This window comes from Notechis scutatus, chromosome 5 (genome assembly GCF_049901735.1).
Source record: "Notechis scutatus isolate UNSWTSFEM ecotype Mainland chromosome 5, rNotScu1.2, whole genome shotgun sequence".
Taxonomy (NCBI): domain Eukaryota; kingdom Metazoa; phylum Chordata; class Lepidosauria; order Squamata; family Elapidae; genus Notechis; species Notechis scutatus.
The window spans coordinates 81,709,805-81,732,191 of NC_142013.1; the positions used below are offsets into that span (position 1 = coordinate 81,709,805).

General features: G+C 39.4%; 1 protein-coding gene across 7 annotated transcripts in view; it reads right to left on the reverse strand.

Annotated features, from left to right (window-relative positions):
- AFF3 (ALF transcription elongation factor 3) overlaps window positions 1-22,387 on the reverse strand; it is a 237,642-nt gene that overhangs the window by 103,919 nt on the left and 111,336 nt on the right. For all 7 annotated transcript variants that reach the window (XR_015749876.1, XM_087967156.1, XM_087967160.1 and 4 more), the window contains one exon: window positions 2,597-2,683. Coding sequence is in view for 6 of the 7 variants with exons in the window: in XM_087967156.1 (XP_087823282.1) it covers window positions 2,597-2,683 (87 nt within the window). In the remaining variant the exon portion in view is untranslated. The remainder of the gene's footprint in view (window positions 1-2,596; window positions 2,684-22,387) is intronic.

The following is a 22,387-nucleotide window of genomic DNA, read 5'->3' on the forward strand; positions in this document are numbered from 1 at the left end:
CTATTTTATTATTTCTTTGATATTTGTGTAACTCTTGTCCTGCAGCGAGTTGTCCTGTGGCAACTTGGCGAGTTGTCCTGCAGCGAGTTGTCCTGTGGCAACTTGGTGAGTTGTCCTGCAGCAAGTTGACCTGTGGCAACTTGGTGAGTTGTCCTGCAGTGAGTTGACTGTGGCAAGTTGGCCATGGCAAATTGTATAGACCTGTCTATGTCTCCCTATAGACATCCATAAAAAATCTTACCTTTGTGCTGCAAGCAATGATCAGCTGCTGTATTTAAAACTTCATCCATGACAGTAATTTTTATCTAGATGGGTTGTATCTGAGAGCCTTCTATCAAAAACTCTTGTATGAAGCTGAGCCCTGGCTACCCTTTTTATGATCTATCTCTTTCTCTCCCTCCCTCCCTCCCTCCCTCCCTTCCTCTCACCCTCACCTCACCCACTCTCCAATCCAGTAATATATCAATCAGACAAGTCCAGTGTAACATGGAGACCTCCACTTTGCTTTATGATTGCATGATTAACAGGTATGATGGAGCAGACCTGCATTTTTTGACCCCCACAACTAACCAAAATTTATTCAAATCTAACACTGGAATAAAAAGCACTCCAAAGAAATGTATAATCATCCAGAAATCCCAGAGATCCTCCTTACACATTAAAATCACTGACATAAAAAGTATGTGTGAATTCTTATTTACCCACTGCAAGCAGGCATATTAAAACAATAAAGACTAGCACTGCAGTCCTCCAAAAGCAGTATCTAAGATCTTGAATTGCCACAATCACAACAAATAATGTACACTTTCAATACCATATAACAACAACAACAGCAGCAATTATGAAAGCAAAGACAACCTGCAGAAATCATTATTTTAGGGCAGGAGTCTCAAACTTTTGTCATCATGGCTGCATCACATGACGTATTGAGATTTCCCCCCCTTCGCTAAACTGGGCATGGGCTTTACTTTTCTCTACAATGAATTTCATTTGTTAGATACGCCCCAGTGTTCTAGTCTGTCAAGATCCATCTGGATCTTGAGCCTATCTTCTTGGGTGTTAGCTATTCCTGCCAGCTTAGTATCATCTGCAAATTTGGTAAGTTCCCCTTCTATTCCCTCATCTAAGTCATTAATGAAGATATTGAAGAGTACTGGGCCTAAGACAGAACCTTGTGGCACCCCACTGCTTACTTCCCTCCATGCAGACTTAGACCCTACTCATTGAGTATGGTTTGTCAGCCAGTTGCGAGTCCATCTAGTGTTGGTGCTATCTATTCCACTTTTTTCTAGCTTACTAAGAAGGAATTTGTGGCCTACTTTGTCGAATGCCTTGCTGGAATCTATATATATTATGTCTACAGTATTTCACTGGTCTACTAATTTAGTCACTGTGTTGAAGAATGAAATAAGATTGGTTTGGCATGATCTGTTTTTAACAACCCATGCTGACTGTTAGTTATTATTTTACTTGTTTCTAGATGTTGGCAGATCTGTTTTTTTATTATCCTTTCCAGTATCTTCCTGGATATTGATGTTAGGCTGATTGGTCTATAGTTTCCTGGGTCTGTTTTTTTTCTTCCTTTTTTGAAGATGGGAACCACATCAGCTCTTTTCCTGTCCTCTAGTAGTTCCCCATTGCTCCAGGATTTTTGAAAGATATGGTGCAGTGGTTCTGAGATGACCTCTGCCAGCTCTTTTAAAACTCTGGGATATAATCCATCAGGCCCTGGTGATTTGAGTTCATCAAGATCAGACAGGTGTTGTCTTACTTTTTTTTTTTTTTGCTATTCCTTCTAATAAAAAAAGTTTTTACCTACATTTCTTTTCTTTATTCTTTCATGGAGTTTCAATAATTTTTCTGAAGAGAATTATGCTTTTTACATAAAGAACAGAGAGGTAAAAACCTCTATTTTTAGAATACCTGAAATACTGTATATACTTTTAAAAAGAGAAGTATTCCTTATCTTTGTTCCTATTTATACCTCTATCTTCTATCTAAATATAAAAATGCCTCATTGATCCAGAAGTCTTGGAAGCTAAGACTGGAGAAGAAACATTAGAGATTTCCAGAGCTGCCAGCTGGAAAGCAAAATACAGTATATCCTGGAAGAAGCTGGTTCCAGGAAAAGCTCATTAATAAAATTGTGAGCAACCAAGTTCCTATTCACAACATGTAAGAATTTTCCGAAATGTGGAGTTCTTCTCGTATGTGAGCTTGGTTGCTTGCAGATGTTTCATAAGCAACATACATTCTCTTTTATTGGATTTTCAGAACTATCTGTTCTTTCTGCTATTTATTTCTTATCTACACACTGTGCAGAGTTTTACTAGAGAAAAAAATGGATCCTAGAACAACTCTCAACAATGCTATCACATATATCATGGCAAAGTCCATAAAAAACTCTGATTACATATTTTATTTCCTTTCTTTCACAAACCATTTGTTTATATTCACATTCAAATGCAAAATATAGCCATTAAACAAGGAAAAGTGTTTTTATTTAAACACGTTTGACAAAACTGCCTTTCCAAAAATTACAGCAAAGCGCTTCTTCAGAATAGAGGAAAATGATGATTGGACTAAAGCAAATTACCTTGTTTGTGAACAGAAACTTGTTTTGTTCCACTTTGCCAGGTGTGTGAATAGCAGAAAGTGGTGGAGGCCAAGTGTGGGTCATTTCCTTAGAAAAAAATGAGAGAAATTTCAAAAATATAATATTATAAGGTATTAATATATTTTAACTTAGAATTTTAAATTCTAAAACAAAGGATTTTGTGGCAGTTCTGTTGTCAGCACATTCATTTTTTTAATAACAAAAATCCCAGCTATAGCAATATGTGTGGGGAAAAATGATTCCACTCATTTTGCATTATCTCACCTTCTGTCAGCCCTCTCAGGTAAACCAGACAGAAAACACAACTAGATGAAGTAAATTTATTTTATTGTAACAGATTCTTGCAAGTCACAAAGTACAAACCAATATTTATAATTTTAATGAAAGCATAAGTTTTCAGCCAGCCTTTTAATTAACAGTTGATCTGTTAATTGAATTGAATTGATTTTTTTGATTATTTTCATATATTTTGGGTATGTTCTTGTTCTGGTTTGCATTTTGAATTCTTTGAACTGTTGTAAGCTGTCCTGATTATCAAGTGATAGATAGACTGAGTATAAGTATAATAAATAGATAAAGTGCCTTTTGCAGCAGCTAGTCATTTGAGCCATTGTTCGTTTGTTTTTCCCTAACTTCTATTATTAATAAATATTATATAGTGACTCAGTTCATAGGTAATGACAAAACGGTAATGTTATATAGTCCTTGACTTACAGCAATTCATTTAGTGACCATTCAAAGTTACAACAGCACTGAAAAAAATGACTTATGACCCTTTTTCACACTTAAAACCTTTGTAGCATCCCCATGTGATCAAAATTCATGTGCTTCACAACTGGCTCAAATTTATGATAGTTACTGTGATCCCCTTCTGCAACCCCTTTGATGAGCAAAATCAATTGGGAAGCCAGGTTCCCTTAACAAACTGGGTTATTAACTCATCAACTGCAGGGATTCGCTTAACAACTATGACAAGAATGGTCATAAAATGGGGCAAAACTCACTTAACAAATGTCTCACTTAACATCAGAAATTATGTCATCATAAATCAAGGACTACCTGTTCATCACACTTAATCCTTCTTTCATAGTTTTATTTTCCACTAAAATGCAATCTTTTATTTTATTGGATGCCACAAAAATTACACAGTGCCTACAATGATGATGTTTTGCAGTGAATGTTAGAATGATGCAGTAAAGAGTATGGCTCCGAAAATTAATGTCTGAAAATCAAGGTAGATGTGTTTCATAGGGATAATAGACTGAAATCTACAAATTATACATGAATGATAAAAAACCAGAGAAAGTAGACAATTTTTATATAGTGCTTTTTCCTCCACGAACTCAACACAGACAGAGAGTTACTGGCTCTGTTATCCAGGTTGCAGGGTCAGGTTAGATTTAAACACGGGTCTCTCTGATCCTAATCCAATATAATAATGACTTTTAATGTATTTTCGCAGAATGTTTACTTAAGATGAAAAATTGAGACATTTTAAGACATGTAAATTCTGATAGAAAGCTAATGCGATTAGGTGATCTGGTAAGGAAAGAATCTGCCCCCCCCCCAAAAAAAAATGCAAAAGTAGCTGTGTATTTTCAGTCCTTTTGTTATATGGAAGTCAGAGTGGAAGGGAATGGAATGGAAATGTGATACTTAAATATTACAAGAAAAGATAGGATCAGTAATAAATGTATGCTGAATTTATGTGGATTGAATACAAAATAAATGAATGAGGATTGAGTCACAAAACAAATATATGATGGAAGAATGAATGATGGAAAACCAAAAGAAGTTACTCGTGAATGGATGGATGACATTGATGAGAGTCTCAGAAAAAGTGCAGTGAGAAATTTAAAGAACAAAAGCAATGTATGATGTACTTTATGGACATAGTGGAAGCAAGGATAATTCACAAGACCAGAAAGCCCCAGAAAGTATAATAAATGGTGTTGCTGTAAATGGTTTTAACTATAGTTCTTTTAGTTTTCTGTTGTTATGCCTTTAATTTATTTGGCTTAGAATTTATTGCTCATTTTCTATGCTGTGCATAATGTTCTTTACCCTGAAGGGAAATTATGTGGTGACTGTGTATGTATCTAATAAATAGAAGTTGGTATTCTGCTTCTAAATATTTTGTCAGATTGTTGAAGGTATTTGGCTAGTCATTTGCAAGATGACTAAGTTTCATCTCAGCGTCAGTTTAGGAGTTACAGCAGGTGCTTAAACAAAAGCAATGGGCTGTGTAATAAAACAATTGTCTGCAAAGCGGCCTGGCACAGACAAGCTGAGATGATGTGATTACTGTATTCAGTGTGCAGTATTACTCTGCTTAAACTTCCTTTTCCCAAAGAATTGTGGATTCTTACTCTTCAATTGCCAATAAGAAAAACACAGTTTGTTTTAATTTATTAACTGACAAATACAAGAGGAAAATGAATAGGAATGGCTTTCTCCCTTGGCTAGGAAACAGATGAGTTAGAGTTGAACGTGACCAGACAGGGGAAATCTTTACTTTTTTTATTGATAACAAAGCCAAGACATGAGGTATAATCTATGAGAAGAATATAGAAATAGCAGGGAAGAAGAATGTATAATTCAGAAGTGTGATTGGATAATGTGACATAAATTACAGCAATTGCAATAGGATGGACTTGCTTCTTTTATAAAATATGTCAGAGAGAGGCTGACCAAGATAGGGGGAGGAGTCAAATGGAGAATTAGTCTGATCTCCCCCCGCTTTGAATGCCGTTGAACTAGTCTTATCCAGGTGCAAACCACTAGTTTGAGAAGATTCCTGTATAGAATTCTTGAGCAATAAAACAGTTAATTGAACTCTTCAGGCGTTGATATAATTATCTGTGCTTACAAATTAGACCTCTGGAAAGGGGCCCAATTGTAGTAAACCCCCAAAAGTAGAATAACATGATAGTATAAATATGAGAAAAGTTTTCAAAAACTGGAGCATTACAATGTATTGATTCACTAAAACTTCTCAAAACAAATAAAGCTACTATAAATTGTCAGACTGGATGGGAACTGAATATCATGTCTCCTTGCTGAACATAGATCGTGGGTATACTCTTGATATCCTATAAGTTTCAATCTCTTAGTGAACAAATGTTCCCTGAAGATCAGAATGACTGAGCTGGAGGAACAGGGAGATAAATACATACTAGATTAACTAAGTATAACTTTATAAAGTACTGGAAAATTAAATTAAGCAGCAACAGCTCCCATGATGTTAGCTCTAAAGATATTGCAGAAATGAGGAATTTGGGACAGAATAATACAGCTCCATGGGTAAAAATTCTTCACTAGGAAATTATATCATTAAAATATTGCCCAGTGTGGATGGGGACAGATAAGTAGGCAGTACTGTGACAGTACTAGATAACACCATAAGAAAACGTAGGGCTTTTGTTAGTGCAGGCAGAGTTGACATTAAAAATGGTGTACAAACTAAATGAGAAGAGGGATGTTGACCTGAGGGATATTTCTTTTTATTTATACAGGTGAAACTCGAAAAATTAGAATATCATGCAAAAGTTCATTTATTTCAGGAATTCAACGTAAAAGGTGAACCTAATATATGAGATAAACTCATTACATGAAAAGCAAGATAGTTCAAGCCGTGATTTGTCATAATTGTGATGATTATGGCTTACAGCTCATGAAAACTCCAAATCCCCATCTCAGAAAATTAGAATATTACATGCAATCAATAAAACAAGGATTGTACATAGAACAATATCGGACCACTGAAAAGTATAAGCATGCATATGTACTAAGTACTTGGTTTGGGCCCCTTTTGCAGAAATTACTGCCTCAATGTGGCGTGGCATGGAAGCTATCAGCCTGTGGCACTGCTGAGGTACTATGGAAGACCAGGATACTTCAATAGCGGCCCTCAGCTCTTCTGCACTGTTCGGTCTCATGTCTCTCATCTTTCTCTTGGCAATGCCCCATAGATTCTCTATGGGGTTCAGGTCAGGCGAGTTTGCTGGCCAATCAAGCACAGTAATCCCACGGTCATTGAACCGGGTTTTGGTGCTTTTGGCAGTGTGGGCAGGTGCCAAGTCCTGCTGGAAAATGAAGTCAGCATCCCCATAAAGCTCATCTGCAGAAGGAAGCATGAAGTGCTCCAAAATCTACCAAAATCTCCTGGTAGATGGCTGCGTTGACCCTCGACTTAATGAAGCACAGTGGACCAACACCAGCAGATGACATGGCTCCCCAAATCAACACAGACTGTGGAAACTTCACACTGGACTTCAAGCATCTTGCAGTGTGTGCCTCTCCATTCTTCCAAATGAGATGCAAAAGTTGCTCTCATCAGAAAAGAGGACTTTGGCACTGAGCAATAGACCAGTTCTTTTTTTCTTTAGCCCAGGTAAGACACTTCTGACGTTGTTTGTTGTTCAGGAGTGGCTTGACAAGAAGAATACGACATTTAAAGCCCATGTCCAGGATCCATCTGTGTGTGGTGGCTCTTGATGCACTGACTCCAGCCTCAGTCCACTCCTTGTGAAAGTCCCCAACACTTTTGAATGGCCTTTTACTGACAATCCTCTCCAGGCTGCAGTCATCCCTGATGCTTGTGCACCTTTTTCTTCCACAATTTTCCCTTCCACATAACTTTCTGTTGCGTTGCAGGAAAGGAGACTCGAGGCCCAGTTGACCTTTTTCTTGCTTTATTTCCTTCTAGAATCTGAACACGGAGAAACCGCGGCAGCCTTTTTTATAGCCGGCTGCTTGCGGCTCATAGCCAATGACGGCTCCTCAAATCTCCCGCCACCACGGACCAACCTATCATAGGTGAGTATGCAAAACACCCCTCCCATGTGGTCCAGTCTAACCAATCCAGGCCCCGCCTATATTACGTAGTCACGTAGGTAGGTGGGGCTCTTATGGTTCCGACTGGACCTGCGCAACTCAGTCGTGAGTTTGCCTCTGACCTGTTCGGACGGGGTTGCTGTTTCTCCCGTCCTCTTCCGTGGAACCTCCTGGAAGGTAGAGTCGGCCATGCCGCTCCCGCCAGGCCTTTCCTGGCTGGTTGAGTCGGCTCGGCTGCTCCCGCCAGGTGTGACTTCCTGATGGTTCTTTGAAGCCTGCTCCCATCTCCCCGAGTTGTTTTCTTCTTCTATGGGTTCAGGTACGTGTTTGCGACTTCCGATCAGGGCTAATGTTAGTATTGGTTGTTGTGTAGTTGTTAGGGATTGTTTTGTCAATTCTTTTACTTGTGGAGGGTCTCCCCCTCCCCTTTTGTTTGTATCTGAGGGGTCTCCCCCCTCTGGTTGGGTTGTTTTTGCTAGAGGTTTGGGGAGGGTCTCCCCCTCCCCTTCTGTTTGTATCTGAGGGTTCTCCTTCTTATACCTGATTGTTTGTGTTGCTCAGTGTGGTTCTCGATCTGATTTGGTCTATGTGTGTCCTCCAGTTCCTCCTGTCCTCTGTGTCTACTCTGTATGACCAGGGCCCCGTTATTTGGGTTATTTTTGCCGGTATCCACAATGGTTACCCCGTGAGGTTCTTTGCATATACTAGGTCCCCTGTTTTGAATGTGCGGCACTTACTGGAGGAGTCTGCTGGCTTTTCTGGGCTATATGTTGGGTGTAATCTGTCCAGGTTTTATCTTAGTTAGCTTCCCATTAATAATTCTGCTGGGCTTTTATTTGTTGTGGTGTTGGGTGTCATGTGTTGTATGCTTAGTAGTTTGTCTATTTTTTTTTTTTAAAACAAGTTTTATTAATTTTTAAAACACACAAATTATCATTATTCATTACATGTTTAAACCTTTTTCCATTGTAAATTTAACAAGTCAGATAAATTATGATTCTGTTTTAAACCATTTCCATATAATATACCAAGACCTCTTATTCAATTTCTCTTTACTTCTCTTTACTCTTATTCAATATCATTATTATTATTTCATCTGATTCTTTCTGACTTAGTTACCATTATTCTCATTCTATATTTCTACAAGTTTTTACCAATTCTCCCCCAAAAAGACATATACACACAACACACAAAACATAAAAAAATCTTTTGGAAAGTAACTTGGACCCAGGTGTCTCTCTCTTCATGGACTTCAATTATATTCATGCTCATCTTACATATCATTACTTATTTTATTTACCATTCTAAGCCTTCTATATTAACTTCTCCACATATTTCACACTTCTTAATTCTACCTTAATTAATCATCTTAGTTTAAATCATTATATTTGTATCTTTTGTCCATTTTTATCATCCCTTTGTCTCATCCCTTATGAAAAAAAAAAAATCAGTTTCTCCTGAAATCATTAATCAGAGTATGATGCCTTTCTATCTCCCCTAAGTTAATCAAATTAATCTTTAAAATAATATCTAATACCCAATCAGATTTTGCTTGGTACATTCTATCTAACTAATACATCCAACACAATTAAATGCATAATTAGACAATAAATCCAAATATTAAAAAGAAATACTATAATAAAAATTTTATAATAACATCAATACCATAATTTTATTAAACTCTTTAATTAAAACAATATTCTAAACCTCTCCTATTATTAAGTTTTAAAGCCAATCATTTTTAAACATTTTAACATTTTAATCTCTTATCAACTCTTAAACCATTGCAATACTACCATCTCATCTTATGTACCTTGCAAAATCTTTTTTTTTAAAAAAAAATTATACTTTATCCATTATCCATAAAAATTCCTTTTTTCCATTTAATTTCAAAACATTGTAGCTTTTCTCCACCTTTTCCCTTTCTTTCTTCTCCCAACAAACCTTTCTACCCCCTTCTTCTAGCCTCTGCCTTACCGGCTTCCCTTCTCTGTCGTATTTCTTTTCCCCTTTGTTTACAATCATCATATTGGTTTTGCACATTATTTTTCCCTTTCTTAAATGTTTTTTAGATCTTAAGTCCTTAAGTCCTTTAGTTTTCTTCTTTTCTCTTCTTTTCTTTTCTTTCTCTCTTCCTTTTTCTGGATCAAATTCTGAGATTCATTAAAGATGGCTCCTTCCTTTCTTTCTTGTTCCTCTGCTGTCTTCATCTGTTGTAATTTTTGTTGATAATTAGTAAGCGCCATTTCTAAGAAAAGGAAAGCTTCTTCCACACCATCTTTACCATTTTTTTTTGCTTGTTCATATTCTTTTCTTAGTTCCTCAACAGAAAGAGCCATTATAAATCTTTTCTTTTCTTTTCTCCTTCTTTCTTCTTACAACAACCAGAATATTCAAAAGAAAATAAAAAAGATAAAACAGTCCCAAAGTTATCAATCAGTCCAAACCAAGGCAGAGTTCTCACTTTCTCCTTCTGGGGTAATATCAATCAAAAAGAAAGAAAGTCCAAATCTGTTTAAAATCTTATTACAATATATTCTAGTCTTCAAATCCTTAAGGCATCTGCTCCAACAAAATCTTAGCATACAAATATTTTCTTTTTAATCCTCTCTCTTCCCACTCATCGCTTAAAACCAATTTCCACCTAAAAAATAGGTTTCTTAATATCCAGTTATTTATTCCGTAGGAAAAGAGGGAAAGCTATCCTTTCAGCACCTTCAAGCAGCCGCTTTTTTCCTCTTCTGGCAGGTATTATTCAGAAAGTCATACTTTTCAGGAATTTTATTAAATATGTCTTAGAGTCCTAGGAGCCAAGAAAAACTTTCTCCTCTCAATCACTTTCTCCACTTCCTCCTGCGCATTCTTACCCGGCTGCCAGCTTCTTTGTGGCGGCCATTACGGACCGCTGCTGCACCGTCCTGGGAAAAGGGGTTCTGCCGGCCAGGGAGGGGTCTGCAACACCCCCAGTCCCTTCTCCGGATCCCCTACCTTCAGCTGCCCCTGCAGGGCAGCCTAGCTCCGCACCCGTGTGGGTCGGAGCCCCAAAAACGGCTAGCGCGGCAGGATCGCGCAGCCGCAAATCCCTGCCGTCGATGGCGACAAACCGGAAGTCCAGTAGTTTGAAAAATAAATAGTAGTTTGTCTATTTTTCTTGTATATCTCCAGGTCCCAATTTGTGTAGTGTTTCCTTTGTGTAATGGACCATGCATTCCGCCTGTCCATTAGTAGCCGGATGTCCCGGCGCTGTTAGTGCATGCCTTATCGCTTGCTCTGCCAGGAACCCTTTGAATGTTATTGCCATGAATTGTGGTCCGTTGTCAGATACAACTAAATCCAGCAACCCATGTGTCATAAAAAGTTTCCTTAGTTGTCTAATAACAGCTTCTGTTGTGGTTGAGTGCATGATGCCAATTTGAGTAAGCATCTACGACTATTAAGAATGTGTGTCTTTTAGTTGGTCTTGCAAAATCAATGTGTATTCTAGACCATGGTCCCCTAGGTGTTTCCCATTCGTGTTTAGGTGCAGAAGGGGATGTAGGTCTAGATTCCTGGCATCGTTTGCAAGTTGCTACCCAGTCTCCTATGTCTTTATCCATCCCTGGCCACCATACATAACTCCTAGCCAGGGATTTCATTCTGACAATACCCGGGTGACCCTCATGTAATAATTCAAGTATTCGTTTCCTTAATATGTTCGGTATGACCACCCTATTCCCCCCATAGCATACATCCCTTTAAGATTGATAATTCCGTTTGTCTATTCCGAAATGGTTTAACAGTTTCATCGCTAGCAGTTTCTGGCCACCCTTTACCTGCCCAATTTAAAATCTGTGCCAGGTTTCTGTCTCTCGCGGTTTCCATCGCAATGTCTGTTGCTGTTATGGGTAGGTTTGCCAACGTCTCGATTTGAAGGGTTGTTGTGGTTAGTGCAGGATCATCTTCTAAGTCGGGTAGGGAGGAACGGCTCAGGGAGTCAGTGTGTGTTATGTTCTTTCCTGGTCGATAGATCAAGTTGTAGTTATAGGCAGCTAGGAATTCAGACCACCTCGTCATTCGCGGTGACATGTTAGGTGTAGCTTTGTTTCCTGTGAGGATTCCTCGGAGAGGTTTATGGTCTGTGACAAGTGAAAAATGTCTGCCATAGATATACTTGTGGAAGCGTTTTATTCCTGTTATTGCGGCCAATGCTTCTCTGTCAAGTTGGCTGTAATTCCACTCCGGTTTAGATAGAGTTTTTGAATAGAATGTGATAGGTGCTTCTCTTCCATCGGGTAATACATGGCTGAGTATGGCACCAATTCCGAATGGTGATGCGTCGCATGTTAGTGTTATTGGAAGGGTCTCGCTGTATTGTATTAGCACACAGTCTGATGTAAGTAAGTTTTTTATTTCCTGGAAAGCTATTTCTTCTCGTTGCCCCCAGGTCCAGGTAGCTTTCTGGTCAAGCAACCTGTGTAGTGGTTCCACTATCGTTGCTTTCTGTGGCAAGAATACATTGTAAAAATTAATAAGTCCCAAGAAGGCTTGCAAGTCTGTTTTATTTTGGGGTCTGGGAGCTTCCTTTATTGCTCTGATTTTTTTTAGTGGGTTGGATCCCTTCCTTGTCTATAAGGTATCCCAGAAACTTGACTTTGTGGGTGGCTAATTGGCACTTCTCTTTTTTACTTTAAGTCCCGTCTCTTTAAACTTTTTAAAGACCTCCCTTAGGCGGTCTTCCAGTTGTTTTTGTCCTTCCTGATACTAATACATCGTCAAAGTATGGTACCACCCCTTTATTCCTTGCAATAGGCTTTCCATTAGACTCTGGAATACCCCTGCGGCCGAGCTAACACCGAATTGAAGTCTGTTGCATTTGAATGTCCCCCTGTGTGTCACAATTGTTTGTGCTTCCACTGTTTCTGGGTCAACTGGTAATTGTTGGTACGCTTGCACAAGGTCCAATTTTGCGAAGATTTTACCTCCCCTATAGAATGTAATAGGTGCTGTACTACCGGAACTGGGTATGCGCTGCTGTAGCGCGTGGTTAAGGGTTGCTTTGTAGTCCCCACAGATATGTACTGACCCATCTGGTTTAATAGGGGTAACAATTGGGGTTTCCCACCTTGCGTGGTCTATTGGTTCTAAGACCCCCTGTGCGATAAGTTTATCTAATTGTTCATCATTTTTGGTTTTAACGCAAAAGGGACTCTCTCGCCTTTAGTCTTATAGGGGCTATATTTGCATTTAAATTAAATGAGATAGGGGACCCCGGTACTTGCCCAGTTCTCCGTTGAAGATGTCCTGGAATTCTTTCATCAGGTCCTCTTCCCAGTCTGCCTCAGTAATGCTGTTTATTCCGGTTACTTCGATTCCTAATGGTGCAAACCATTCAAGTCCCAATAGGCTGGGTCGATCCTGGTCGACTATTGTTAATGGGAAGACTTTAGTGTGTTTTTTGAATTGAACTTTGAAGTGTCCGGTACCTACTACAGGAATTCTGTTTCCCTGGTAGTCCTTTAGTGTGAGCTTTTGTACTTCGAGTTCTCTCAAGTATACCAGGTATTAGTCCTTTTAGGGTATTCCATGATACCATTGATAAATATGAGCCTGAGTCCACCTCCATCTTGCATGGCTGGCCTTCTATGGTGACTTGTACATGTACCTTTTTCGCATTGGTTGAGTTTGAGTGCCCAATGGTTATTATTTGATGTATTTCCTCTTTTCTGTTTGCTTCTTTTCCTCGCCTGTTTCTGTTCTCTTTACTCCAATGGCTCCCTATTTGCCTTTCCGTCTCTCGGGGGTTCCATCTTTGTCTAGGGCCATAGTTATTTCTTGTTCGGCATGCCATAGCTATGTGTCCCCACCGTTCACAATATCTGAAAATAGCATAGAAGAAACGGCATTCAGAACGTGGATGGTTTCCCCCACTCCCGGCACAACGAAATTCTGACCTTCTTTCATTTCACTCCCTTCTACCTTTTCCGACCAGAGTTCATTTACCTCTTCTTCTTCCTCTTCCGATAGGAATTCAATGTCCTCGTGGTGTATTGTGGTGGTGAGTTTTTGAGTTTCCTCTGGTGTCTTATTGTGCGTTTGATCAGTGGCTTTTTTGGTTTCCTTTGGTATTTTATTCATTTGTTGCATTGTGGCTGCCGATTTCTGTGTGGCTTCAGCTGCGGTGGCTTCTTCTATCACCTCTTTCAGTGTTATCTTAGGTCTTGTTAGTAATCGACCCTGTAGTGTACGGTCTTTTAATCCGAGGACCACACAGTCCTCATGGCCTCATCCATGTTTAGAAATTCGCATGCTCCGCCAATGTCTCTTAGGGCTGCAACAAAATCTCCAATACTCTCGTCTTCCTTTTGATCACGCAGATAAAACTCGTGTCTTTTGATGAGGCATGAAACAGTTGGTGTGTAGTGGGCTTGCAGTAATTTCTCTAGGTCCATCCATGACATCGTCTTTACATCGGTGGGTGCCGCTAATGCCTTTGCCATTTTGAATACTGTGGGACCGCAATGGGTGAGGAAAACAGCTCTCTTTCTATTCTCAGATATTTCGTGGAGGTCACTCCCTTCTAGGAACATGAGGAATCGGTCGATATATGATTCCCAGTCCTTGGTTGTCGGGTTGAATGGTGCGGGTGGCAAGTTGTTCCCGGCCATTTTGTCTCACTCGGTCCTCATTGTGCTCAACTGGGCTCCTTTGTCTCAGTATCCCACCTTCATCGCCAGTGTTGCATCGCGGGAAAGGAGACTCAAGACCGAGTTGACCTTTTCTTGCTTTATTTCTTTCTAGAATCTGAACATAGAGAAACCACAGCAGCCCTTTTTATAGCCGGCTGCTCGCGGCTCATGGCCAATGACAGCTCCTCAAATCTCCTGCCGCCATGGACCAACCCATCATAGGTGAGTATGCAAATATATAACTTTCTATTAATGTGCTTTGATACAGCACTTTGGGAACATCCAACTTCTTTTGCAATTACCTTTTGAGGCTTTCCTCCTTATGAAGGGTGTCAATGATGGTTTTCTGCACAACTGTCAGGTCAGCAGTCTTTCCCATGATTGTGATTGCTACTGAACCAGACTGAGAGACCATTTAAAGGCTCAGGAACCCTTTGCAGGTGTTATGGCTTAATTAGCTGATTAGAGTGGGACACTTTGAGACTAGAATATTGAACCTTTTCACAATATTCTAATTTTCTGAGATTGTGGATTTGGGGTTTTCATGAGCTGTAAACCATACTCATCACAATTATGACACATCACGGCTTGAACTATCTTGCTTTGCATGTAATGAGTCTATCTCATATATTAGGTTCACCTTTTATGTTGCATTCCTGAAATAAATGAACTTTTGCATGTTATCGCTAGCAGTTTCTGGCCACCCTTTACCTGCCCAATTTAAAATCCGCGCCAGGTTTCTGTCTCTTGCAGTTTCCATCGCAATGTCTGTTGCTGTTATGGGTAGGTTTGCCAACGTCTCAATTTGAAGGGTTGATGTGGTTGATGCAGGATCATCTTCTAAGTCGGGTAGGGAGGAACGGCTCAGGGAGTCAGTGTGTGTTATGTTCTTTCCTGGTCGATAGATCAAGTTGTAGTTATAGGCAGCTAGGAATTCAGACCACCTCATCATTCGCGGAGACAGTATGTTAGGTGTAGCTTTGTTTCCTGCGAGGATTCCTCGGAGAGGTTTATGGTCTGTGACAAGTGAAAAATGTCTGCCATAGATATACTTGTGGAAGCGTTTTATTCCTGTTATTGCGGCCAATGCTTCTCTGTCAAGTTGGCTGTAATTCCACTCCGGTTTAGATAGAGTTTTTGAATAGAATGTGATAGGTGCTTCTCTTCCATCGGGTAATACATGGCTGAGTATGGCACCAATTCCGAATGGTGATGCGTCGCATGTTAGTGTTAATGGAAGGGTCTCGCTGTATTGTATTAGCACACAGTCTGATGTAAGTAAGTTTTTTATTTCCTGGAAAGCTATTTCTTCTCGTTGCCCCCAGGTCCAGGTAGCTTTCTTGTCAAGCAACCTGTGTAGTGGTTCCACTATCGTTGCTTTCTGTGGCAAGAATACATTGTAAAAATTAATAAGTCCCAAGAAGGCTTGCAAGTCTGTTTTATTTTGGGGTCTGGGAGCTTCCTTTATTGCTCTGATTTTTTTTTCAGTGGGTTGGATCCCTTCCTTGTCTATAAGGTATCCCAGAAACTTGACTTTGTGGGTGGCTAATTGGCACTTCTCTTTTTTTACTTTAAGTCCCGTCTCTTTAAACTTTTTAAAGACCTCCCTTAGGCGGTCTTCCAGTTGTTTTTTGTCCTTGCTGATACTAATACATCATCAAAGTATGGTACCAACCCCTTTATTCCTTGCAATAGGCTTTCCATTAGACTCTGGAATACCCCTGCGGCCGAGCTAACACCGAATTGAAGTCTGTTGCATTTGAATGTCCCCCTGTGTGTCACAATTGTTTGTGCTTCCACTGTTTCTGGGTCAACTGGTAATTGTTGGTACACTTGCGCAAGGTCCAATTTTGCGAAGATTTTACCTCCCCCTATAGAATGTAATAGGTGCTGTACTACCGGAACTGGGTATGCGCTTTGCTGTAGCGCGTGGTTAAGGGTTGCTTTGTAGTCCCCACAGATATGTACTGACCCATCTGGTTTAATAGGGGTAACAATTGGGGTTTCCCACCTTGCGTGGTCCATTAGTTCTAAGACCCCCTGTGCGATAAGTTTATCTAATTGTTCATCATTTTTTGGTTTTAACGCAAAAGGGACTCTCTCGCCTTTAGTCTTATAGGGGCTATATTTGCATTTAAATTAAATGAGATAGGGGACCCCCGGTACTTGCCCAGTTCTCCGTTGAAGATGTCCTGGAATTCTTTCATCAGGTCCTCTTCCCAGTCTGCCTCAGTAATGCTGTTTATTCCGGTTACTTCGATTCCTAATGGTGCAAACCATTCAAGTCCCAATAGGCTGGGTCGATCCTGGTCGACTATTGTTAATGGGAGGACTTTAGTGTGTTTTTTGAATTGAACTTTGAAGTGTCCGGTACCTACTACAGGAATTCTGTTTCCCTGGTAGTCCTTTAGTGTGAGCTTTTGTACTTCGAGTTCTCTCAAGTATACCAGGTATTAGTCCTTTTAGGGTATTCCATGATACCATTGATAAATATGAGCCTGAGTCCACCTCCATCTTGCATGGCTGGCCTTCTATGGTGACTTGTACATGTACCTTTTTCGCATTGGTTGAGTTTGAGTGCCCAATGGTTATTATTTGATGTGTTTCCTCTTTTCTGTTTGCTTCTTTTCCTCGCCTGTTTCTGTTCTCTTTACTCCAACGGCTCCCTATTTGCCTTTCCGTCTCTTGGGGGGGGTGTTCCATCTTTGTCTAGGGCCATAGTTATTTCTTGTTCGGCATGCCATAGCTATGTGTCCCCACCGTTCACAATATCTGAAAATAGCATAGAAGAAACGGCATTCAGAACGTGGATGGTTTCCCCCACTCCCGGCACAACGAAATTCTGACCTTCTTTCATTTCACTCCCTTCTACCTTTTCCGACCAGAGTTCATTTACCTCTTCTTCTTCCTCTTCCGATAGGAATTCAATGTCCTCGTGGTGTATTGTGGTGGTGAGTTTTTGAGTTTCCTCTGGTGTCTTATTGTGCGTTTGATCAGTGGCTTTTTTGGTTTCCTTTGGTATTTTATTCATTTGTTGCATTGTGGCTGCCGATTTCTGTGTGGCTTCAGCTGCGGTGGCTTCTTCTATCACCTCTTTCAGTGTTATCTTAGGTCTTGTTAGTAATCGACCCTGTAGTGTACGGTCTTTTAATCCGAGGACCACACAGTCCCTCATGGCCTCATCCATGTTTAGAAATTCGCACGCTCCGCCAATGTCTCTTAGGGCTGCAACAAAATCTCCAATACTCTCGTCTTCCTTTTGATCACGCAGATAAAACTCGTGTCTTTTGATGAGGCATGAAACAGTTGGTGTGTAGTGGGCTTGCAGTAATTTCTCTAGGTCCATCCATGACATCGTCTTTACATCGGTGGGTGCAGCTAATGCCTTTGCCATTTTGAATACTGTGGGACCGCAATGGGTGAGGAAAACAGCTCTCTTTCTATTCTTGGATATTTTGTGGAGGTCACTCCCTTCTAGGAACATGAGGAATCGGTCGATATATGATTCCCAGTCCTCAGTTGTCGGGTTGAATGGTGCGGGTGGCGAGTTGCTCCCGGCCATTTTGTCTCACTCGGTCCTCATTGCCATGTGCTCAACTGGGCTCCTTTGTCTCAGTATCCCACCTTCGTTGCCAGTGTTGCGTTGCGGGAAAGGAGACTCAAGACCCAGTTGATCTTTTTCTTGCTTTATTTCTTTCTAGAATCTGAACACGGAGAAACCGCAGCAGCCCTTTTTATAGCTGGCTGCTCGCGGCTCGTGGCCAATGACAGCTCTTCAAATCTCCTGCCGCCATGGACCAACCCATCATAGGTGAGTATGCAAATATATAACACTTTCTATTAATGTGCTTTGATACAGCACTTTGGGAACATCCAACTTCTTTTGCAATTACCTTTTGAGGCTTTCCCTCCTTATGGAGGGTGTCAATGATGGTTTTCTGCACAACTGTCAGGTCAGCAGTCTTTCCCGTGATTGTGATTCCTACTGAACCAAACTGAGAGACCATTTAAAGGCTCAGGAACCCTTTGCAGGTGTTATGGCTTAATTAGCTGATTAGAGTGGGACACTTTGAGACTAGAATATTGAACCTTTTCATAATATTCTAATTTTCTGAGATTGTGGATTTGGGGTTTTCATGAGCTGTAAACCATACTCATCACAATTATAACACATCACGGCTTGAACTATCTTGCTTTGCATGTAATGAGTCTATCTCATATATTAGGTTCACCTTTTATGTTGCATTCCTGAAATAAATGAACTTTTGCATGTTATTCTAATTTTTTGAGTTTCACCTGTACAGTCTACCAGTTTCAGATGTGGGGCAGCAAGAAAGGGACAGAAGTCATATTCATTCATTCATTCATTCATTCATTCATTCATTCATTCATTCATTCATTCATTCACAATTCCTCCTCTGTAATTAAGGTTCAAAGAAAAAGAAAATACACTGTCTAAATTCATAAAACTTCATGTATTGCTGCTGCGCCCCCTGCAGATTGCAATACATGAATGAGGGAATATGGAGAGGGACTCCCCTGTTTGGTCTCATCAAGCAGGCACAAGGAGATTTTACAGATATACAAGTCCTGAAGACTTTAAAGGTGACAGTTTCTTGAATATCACCTGGAAGCCAGCCAGTAACCATGCCAGGGATCATAAATGGCACACAGACAGAGCTGTGAAAAGGCAAAAGCTGCTACCTGGTTTTTGAACAGGAACTGCAAGTCCAAAATTCCGAAGTTACAATCCAGTTCAGTGAGGGACAAGCAGACCAGTCATCCTCTTTTGCAGAGATTAAAGTTCAAACTATTCTTTCCCATCCAAACATAAAAGCCTACAAGCACCTCAAAAATACTTTGATGGCATCACCTGTTGATTTGTGTTGAGATGCAAAGTTGAGTAGCAACAGCAGACTGATGTCATCTAAACCTGTGTCAACAAACAACTACCATACAATGTCCTTCTGCTGAGAAGATTGAACTCTTATCTCCCACCACCAGTAACAGAAAGGAAAAGCAGCTGTGAAAACTAGTACATTACTATATTAACAACTGCAATGACAATCTAAATTCCAGGCTCAATGGTGATCATAAGTCGAGAACTATCTGTATCCTCGAATATAACAAGTCACATAATTACTTGAGTAGGGCTTCCAAACCAATCACTGTGATTGTCGTTTAGGCAGTGCTCCATAATTGGTTTCCTTCCACTTCTTTCTTCAGGAAATGATAATCAGGGATTTCTTAGCTCACACCCATGCCTTTCTACTGAGCTATAAAGCTCCCGGGACTCCTTTAATATTACATAAGCTTAATCATTTTCAGAAACCCAGCTAACATGTGTTTGTCTATTCCAGTCTTTTCAAACTGGTTTTAGTGAGGACTCAGATCTTCTCTTTTCCATCTGAACGCATTGTTACTCTCTTTAAAACGTAGATAGAACCATCACATTTTTCTAGACTAGAATTCAAGCTCAGTTCTATTTCTCATTCGATTTCCCTTCCCCACTAAGCTAACAGATATGTTGTGCCTGCAGCACATGTACTTTTGCAGCTCCTCCCCACACCGTTATGTCAATGCATCCTCACACATCCAATCCCTTGCAAAATGTTTGTAAAAGAAATACAGATGTATAGCCTGGACTGTTTGGGAAATTTCCTGTGTGGAAAGACTGTTACAATCAGGGATTATTTCAAATATGATTAACATTGGGAATGGTATTCTATCTAAAAGAAAATCAGAGCATCAGCTGAGCTGATTCCCATGGATGCTATGATGCCACCATACAATGCCAATGTATAATGATATGGACTAGCACATCCATATCATTATGCAGATGTGGACTATGTATCATCAAAAGAGCCTCCATTTCATTCCCATAAAAATATTATCCATCAATGACATGAAGATTTTTGAGGATTAGTAACATTCAAAATAACAATATGAAATTAACCCAATTAGCATAATTTTACAAAATAATAGAACTGCCAATACTGAAATCATACATTTCAAACATATCACATCTGGTTATAGATGTTCTTTACTAATTAAAGTAGATAAAAAGCTATGGTAGACTTTTAAAGTAAACAGTTCAGATTTATCCCTTATTCTTTGCTTTTAGCTTTATGTTATGATAGCTTTGATACAGCAACATTTAAACTTCATAGAGATGTTACAGTCTTTAGAAAGAGGTTTAATTTTTCCAGGGATTTAAAGTACTTACAAGGAAAACAGAACATTTTTGATGTATTAAGAGGTCAACTGAATAGTTTATTGAAGCATCTGTAGAGAATTCCAACACTAACATGAAAAACCTAAAATTATTTTCTCCTGCTATTACAATAAAGTCCTTTGATCAATTTTGTCAGCATGAGAAAAGGAAAAATATATACAGAGAGAGGAATGTCAATGATGCAGAAAGAAAAAGAAAACCAAAATTAAAGTTCACAATCAAAAGTGGCTTCATGAATTTTTCTACTTCCAGTGACTTGATATCAATTATGCAAGATGACAAGTCATCCTGAGATGTTAATGTATAGAAAAACACTTTCATTCACATATTCTTTTTTGGGTTTTGCAAAATGTAACAGACTGTATTGCAGAAATTATGTGCATACTATCTTTCTGTTAGGAAACTTAATGGCACAATTATAAGGTTTACCTCTTTCTCTAAAATCATATTGGGACACTATATCCTATTTAATCATCAAAACTGTAGACCTTATGTTCATTTTTTTTCTGTTTTATGCCAGAAACAGGTTGTTCTACGACATGTATATATCCTGGAGCACCAGAGAACTACCAGAGGACTGAAAAATAGTTGATGTGGTTCCCATCTTCAAAAAAGGGAAAAAAAACAGACCCAGGAAACTACAGACCAATCAGCCTAACATCAATACCCAAGAAGATACTGGAAAAGATAATTAAAAAGCAGATCTGCCAAAATCTAGAAATGAGTAAAATAATAATTAGAAGTCAACATGTGTTTGTTAAAAATAGATCATGCCAAACCAATCTTATTTCATTCTTCAACACAGTGACTTAATTTGTGGACCATAGAAATACTGTGGACATAATATATTTAGATTTCAGAAAGACATTCAATGAAGTAGACCACAACCTACTTCTTAGTAAGCTAGAAAAAAGTGAAATAGACAACATCACCACCAGATGGATTTGTAACAGGCTGACAAACTGAATTCAGCGATTAGTCCTTAATGGGTCTAAGTCTACATGGAGGGAAGTAAGCAGTGGGGTACCACAAGGTTCCATCTTAGCCCCAGTACTCTTCAACATCTTCATAAACAACTTAGATGAAGTAATAGAAAGAGAACTTATCAAATTTGTGGATTACACTAAGTTGGCAGGAGTAGCCAACATCCTAGATGATAGGCTCAAGATCCAAATGGATCTTGACAGACTTGAACACTGGGTCCTATCTAAATTCAATGTATAGAAAAGTAAAGTCTTACCCTTAGGCAAGAAAAACCAAAACTACACACATAGACTGAGTGAAACCAGGCTTAATAGCAATATCTTTGAGAGGGATCTTGGAGTCTTAGTGGACAACCAATTAAATATAAGCCAACAGCGTGAGGCAGCAGTCAAAAAAGCTAATGCAATCCTAAATCGCATTAACAGAGGAATGCAATCAAGTTCAGGAGAAGTACTAATATTACTCTATAAAGCCTTATTAAGACCACACCTAGAATACTGCATCCAATTTAAGTTACCACTCACCACATTATAAAAAAGATGTTGAGACTCTAGAAAAAGTGCAGATAAGAGCAACCAAGATGGTTAGGGGACTGGAGGCTATAACATACAATGAACGTTGCAAGTACTTGACATGGCTAGTCTAGTGAAAAGAAGGACCAGGGGAGACATGATAGCAGTATTCCAATATTTGAGGGGCTACCACAGAGAGTAGTGGGTCAAGCTATTTTCCAAAGCATCCGAAGGTCAGACAAGGAATAATGGATGGAAACTGATCAAGAAGAGATTCAACCTAGAAATAAGGAAAAATGTTCTAACAGTGAGAACAATCAACCAATGGAACAGCTTGCCTTTGGAAGTTGTGGGAGCTTCATCACTGGAAGCTTTCAAGAAGAGACTTGACTGAATTTTCTAGAAAGCAGTTATTAACATATTTAGGCAGGAAAATATATTCAAATGATAATAATTTCATCTCTCTGTTTTCCTTTTAGAACCACAGCTGTAATAGCACTAAGGTTTCTGTAGAATGTTTCCTAGGAATATGGACTAA